The following is a 5,475-nucleotide window of genomic DNA, read 5'->3' as shown; positions in this document are numbered from 1 at the left end:
ACTCTCTGGAATGACGTCTCACCCCTGGTAAGTGGCAGAGTTAAATCCTGCAGCGACGTGCTTGGAGGGAAGAGGCCACGTTGGGGCGCTTTGTCAGGCTCTCCTGGGGAGCAGCGTGATGGGGAGGGGGACATCAGCCTGGATTCCCTGGTGCTTTTCCCAATTCCCTTTCATCTCCGGCCTCCTTCTCTTGCAGAAGCAGCAAAGAGGCTTTTTGGTGGCTGGTGACAGGGCTTGAGGCAGCAGTTGAGCAGTTTGGGGCTATTTTCCCTCCCTTCTTTTCAGCTTAATGCACTTGAATTTGATGAGCTTGGTGGTAGGTGCCGGAGCCTTGGGTTGCTTCTGGCTTGAGGGACGAGGGAGGGGTGGCTGGTTTGGGGCTTCTCTTACAATGGAAACATCTGTAATGCAGAGGGGCCTGAAAGCCAGGGCAGTGTCAACTGCTCCTCGTTGGAATGTTCTCCCTTGCCCAGTTTTTTTTTCCCCTCCCTGTTTTTTGTGTCCATTTTGGAAGGCTGCAGCATGTTTTTAACCTGTGGGATGCTCCTGGGCCGGAGCCTGGAAGCATCAGGGATGGGAGGTTCTGCTGGGAACACCCCAGCTTTCCTGCTGCTGCAGCTTTGGGCAGGGCTCCATTAGGATCAGTTGGGGCAGGGTCTGGTGGAGCAGGGGCTCTGCCTGCACAGGGCTGGCCTGGAGGCTGCAGAGTGTGTCCTCCTTCCTTGGAGGAGCCTCAGGGAGGCAGAGGTGGGTTAAAAAGGATGTTTGAAGCTTTGCTGGGTGCTCTTTTCATCCTCAGGTGTCAAATGTGCTTTGAACTTCGGGTGACAAATGATCAGGCAGAGGAAGGGGCTTCAGTTTTGGCAGCTGTAGCCACAGATCTGTTCCTTGATGCATTTGGTGATGCTCGTTGCTGTGACTCCAGCAGTCAGGGTGGATTAGAGGGACCCACAGGTCCATGTAGCCTGGAAAGAGGATGTGCCACAAGGAGCACCTACTGATTGAGCACTTCTCTTCCTTTGCCTCTCGCAGCAAATCCAGTTTGCAGATGACATGCAGGAGTTCTCCAAGTTCCCAACCAAGACGGGCCGTCGCTCCCTGTCCCGCTCCATCTCCCAGTCTTCCACTGACAGCTACAGCTCTGGTAGGTGCCAGGCTCCTGCTCCGTGTTGGTCCTCTCCCAAATCCAGTGTTGGTGCTGCTCACCCTGTGTCAGGAAGCTCTGTGCTGTTGGCTTGTACTGGGATGTGAGGGGATGATCCTGAAGCTCAGGCATTGGTTACCAGGTGATTACAAGGCCAAGTTGGACGGGGCTTGGAGCAAGCTGGTCTAGTGGAAGGTTGGAACTGGACGAGCTTTAAGGTCCCTTCCAACCTAAACCATTCCATGATTCTCTGACAACTCTCTTACCTCTGGGTTGTTTTAGAGAACCAGAGTGCAAAATTCCACCTGGACATTTGGGAGATGTGGAGTTTGAGCCATGAGTGTGTGTGTGTGTGTGTGTGTGTGTGTGTGTGTGTGAAAGCTGGGAAGTGAAAGAGCAGAAACATGGAGGGTAGGAGGTTGCTGAGACCTGGGGTAACACTGTTCCTCTCCTGGCTTTAGCTGCCTCCTACACGGACAGCTCTGATGATGAAGTGTCCCCCCGAGAGAAGCAACAAACCAACTCCAAAGGCAGCAGCAACTTCTGTGTGAAGAACATCAAACAGGCAGAGTTTGGGCGCCGGGAGATCGAGATCGCTGAGCAAGGTACAAGTGGAGCAGGGAGGTTTTGGGTGCTGTGCTCTCTGGGGAGCAGGGGCTGAGCCATGGCCATTCCCACAACTCCTGCTACAGCCCCAGCTCTCCTGCCTTCCCCCTGCCATCAGCAGATATGTGGGGAAGAGCCGGATGGAACAACATGAGTGATGGGTGGCATCTATTTCCTAACAGCAGCAGAGCTCTTGCAGGGCTTAATGTTCTGGTGGCTTTGGATGAGAAACCTCGAAGGGCAGAGATCTTGCAACACCTTCTGAGACATGAAAACCAACAGTCCCAAGCCCTTCCCCTGGGGCTTGTGGGAAGCTGAGTTACCATTTCCAGTGGGGGATTGGGTAACTTGGCTGTCGGCTGCTTTTAGACACAAGCTGCCAAAGCCATAGAAGGGGAAGATAATCCAGGAACATTTAGAGCAGCTCTTCTGAGAAGAGAAGGCTCCTGAAGGGGGCACCTTAGAGCAGCTCCAGTGCATAAAGGGGCTCCAGGAAACCTGGAGAGGGGCTTTGGACAAGGGATGGAGGGACAGGCCAAGGGGAATGGCTTGAACCTGCCAGAGGGGAGACTGAGATGATCTCTGAGGCAGAAGCTCTTCCCTGGGAGGGTGCTGAGGCGCTGGCAGAGGGTGCCCAGAGGAGCTGTGGCTGCTCCATCCCTGGCAGTGTTCAAGGCCAGGTTGGACACAGGGGCTTGGAGCAACCTGCTCTAGTGGAAGGTGTCCCTGCCCATGGCAGGGGTTGGAGCTGGATGAGCTTTAAGGTCCCTTCCAACCCAAAGCATTCTGTGTGCCAACACTGTTCTCATCATCTTCTTCAGGTGCTTCTCCTTGGTGCTGTCCTGCCGCAGGGCTGGTGACTGTCCTTGGCAGTGCCTGTGCCAGACCTCTCTCATTATGTGGTTAAGTGACAAATGACACTGGTGGTTTGGTCCCGGTTTGGACAAAGGGGCCAGGCCAGGGCTGAGGAGCTTTATTCCTGGCTCTATAACAACGAGAGCAAAAGCCGTGGGGTGGAGGTAGCTTTGAGCCCCCAGGGAGAGCAGCAGGTCTGGACTAAGCCCCATTAACCCCTCTCTTCCTCTTGCAGACATGTCTGCTCTGATCTCCCTCAGGAAACGAGCTCAAGGGGAGAAGCCTTTGGCTGGAGCCAAAATCGTCGGCTGCACCCACATTACAGCCCAGACTGCGGTGAGTGGCTGCTGCTTTGGGGTGGGGGAGCCCAGCTTTTTCCCAGGGAAGAAAGTCCCTTGAAGCTTCCCAGCCTTGCGGAATCCGAGGTGGCACCTTCACTTCTCTGGAAGCGCCCTGGGCAGGTTCTGCTGCCGCCGTGTCCTCAGGGGGATGTTTGCTGGAGCCCGTCTCTGCTGGGTTCCTCGTGTCATGGGGCTGTTCCTGGGGTGCTGTGCCCATCTCTGCTCCCTCAGGCCTGCTGCTCACCCCCCTGTCCTGCAGGTGCTGATCGAGACGCTGTGTGCCCTGGGGGCCCAGTGCCGCTGGTCTGCCTGTAACATCTATTCCACCCAGAATGAAGTGGCGGCTGCCTTGGCAGAAGCTGGTGAGTGCAGCAGAGCCTGGTGGTGCAGAACCCTTCCAGCTCCTCGTGGCCCTGCAGCCATGGCCCTGATGGCTGCTCTCAGGGCTGGTTTGGCCCAAATATCTCTCAGGGGAAGGTGAAACAGGTCTGAGGCTGGGGTGGGCTGTGGTTTGAGCTCTGCGTGGCCCCTTGGCTCTGCTGTCTGTGGCTTGCTTGAGTTGGCCAAGCAGGAGAGAGCTCTGCCAAACTCTTCTGGTGCCAAGGATGCTCCTCTTCTTCTAGGTGTTGCTGTGTTTGCCTGGAAGGGGGAGTCGGAGGATGACTTCTGGTGGTGCATTGACCGCTGTGTTAACATAGATGGCTGGCAGGCCAACATGGTAATGAGCCTCCTCCCAGCCCTTCCTCTCCCTCTGTGGAGCGGTCACTGGGTGCTCCGCACCCTTCCCTCGCTGGGGCTGTTCCTGGGCTTTGCAAAGGCTTCGAAGCCCCGTCAAAGTGGGGGTCCTGGAGAATGGCAGCCAGAGCTGGGGGTTGCAGGAGCTGCAGAGGTGATGTCCCACAGCCCAGTGGTGTGGAAGAAGAGCTGAGAAACCACAGGACCTCTTCCGCCCCTCCATGGTCTGCCCTATGGGAGCTGCCCCAAATGCTCCTCCCAAAAAGAGGGGGGGTCTGTGCAGGAGCTGTTTCCCTTGCTGGAAGCAGATGACACCTCAGTGCATGGGCCATGACCACTAACAGTGCAGTAGCACATGTCAGTGGGCTGAGACAGCTCCTGCAGCCTTTCCTCTTGACTCTTTGCTTCCAGGGCATGAATGTTGTGACATCCTTCTGCTCTCAGCCTGTTTAGTTAGTGCTGCCCCTGGGCATGTTTCCAGGCTGCAGAGCAATAGCAGAGGCAGAAAACCTTGTTTAGGATCCATCAGCTCCTCACAGGGGGTAAGAAATCCTCTTGGCTTTGTAGGACACCCCAAGTTGTTGGCAACTAGGGGAACCCAGGAGTCCTGGCCCCAGTTCACTGCCCCCCAGCCTGAAGATGTTCTCCATCTCTTTTTCCCTGTCCTGTCTCCAGTAAGTGTGTTTCCCCGTGGAAGCCCTGACTGCTCCATGTTCTTCTCTAGATTCTGGATGATGGTGGGGACCTGACCCATTGGGTTTATAAGAAATACCCCAGTGTCTTCAAGAAGATCCGAGGGATCGTGGAGGAGAGCGTGACCGGCGTGCACAGGTAGGAGCTTTGGGAAGGATCCTCTGGAGATGGCTTCTTGGGTTGCTGCTGTCTGCTCTGACCTGCTCTGCCCTCTTCCAGGCTGTACCAGCTCTCCAAGGCTGGGAAGTTGTGTGTCCCAGCCATGAATGTGAATGACTCTGTCACCAAGCAGAAGTTTGATAACCTGTACTGCTGCCGGGAATCCATCCTGGACGGGTGAGTCCAGCCCTTCTCCCCATCCCTGCTCTCACTCACACACTTGGACTTGGCTCTGGCTCCCCTCGAGCACAGATGTGGCTCTTTGCTGCTTCGGTCTTGCTATTTGCTTGCAGGACGTGGGGTTGGGGGCTTGTGCCAGCAGCGGTGTGCGCTTGACTAATGCCAACACAGGTCTCTCTCTGTCCCCCAGCCTGAAGAGGACCACGGATGTGATGTTTGGAGGGAAGCAAGTGGTGGTTTGTGGTTATGGGGAGGTGAGTTTTGTAAGCAGCAGCCAGGGCTGTGAGTCAGCCTTTCCCTCAGCTCAGCAGCCTGCTGCTTCCCTCTGCAAAGGCCACTTGCCCTTGATATAAGAGTAGATCAAACCTGGTGAGCAGTTACCAGGGAAATCTTGCTTAGACCCTGCTGGGAGCCTGGAGAACAAGGCTCACATTGCCCACTTTGCCTGCAGTTACTGGGAACACTGGCCTGGAATTCTAAGTACCCATGGGTGCTCCCAGTCTCTGGACTGAGTTGAGCATCCAGCCTGGCTGTCACTGAGCCTGGGACACAGGGAGTGGAGGGGTCAGGCTGCAGGTCACTGGGAATAATACTCTGGCAGAGGGGAATTGTATCCTGATCTTGTAAGTGATGCTGCCCTGGAAGAGTGTGGAGCCGGGAGCTGCCACCTTCCCTCCATCCATGTACTGTGAGGGGGTGTTTATCAACTTCCTGTGCTGCACAGGGCCTGCCAGGAGCTGCAAATGCTCTTCCCAGCAGGAA

At 55.9% G+C, this 5,475-nt stretch overlaps 1 protein-coding gene across 1 annotated transcript in view; it reads left to right on the top strand.

Moving 5' to 3' along the window:
* Positions 1 to 1,032: 1,032 nt before the first annotated feature.
* Positions 1,033 to 5,475, top strand: part of AHCYL1 (adenosylhomocysteinase-like 1) — a gene marked incomplete at its 3' end in the record, with an annotated part of 7,033 nt that continues 2,590 nt past the window's right edge. The window contains exons 1-8 of the mRNA XM_010021018.1: positions 1,033 to 1,144; positions 1,606 to 1,749; positions 2,841 to 2,941; positions 3,206 to 3,308; positions 3,570 to 3,664; positions 4,406 to 4,512; positions 4,594 to 4,710; positions 4,904 to 4,967. Of these exons, the coding sequence (XP_010019320.1) occupies positions 1,054 to 1,144; positions 1,606 to 1,749; positions 2,841 to 2,941; positions 3,206 to 3,308; positions 3,570 to 3,664; positions 4,406 to 4,512; positions 4,594 to 4,710; positions 4,904 to 4,967 (822 nt within the window). The remainder of the gene's footprint in view (positions 1,145 to 1,605; positions 1,750 to 2,840; positions 2,942 to 3,205; positions 3,309 to 3,569; positions 3,665 to 4,405; positions 4,513 to 4,593; positions 4,711 to 4,903; positions 4,968 to 5,475) is intronic.

This window comes from Nestor notabilis, unplaced genomic scaffold (genome assembly GCF_000696875.1).
Source record: "Nestor notabilis isolate BGI_N333 unplaced genomic scaffold, ASM69687v1 scaffold17868, whole genome shotgun sequence".
NCBI lineage: Eukaryota > Metazoa > Chordata > Aves > Psittaciformes > Psittacidae > Nestor > Nestor notabilis.
This window is presented reverse-complemented; position numbering and strand designations above follow the sequence as displayed.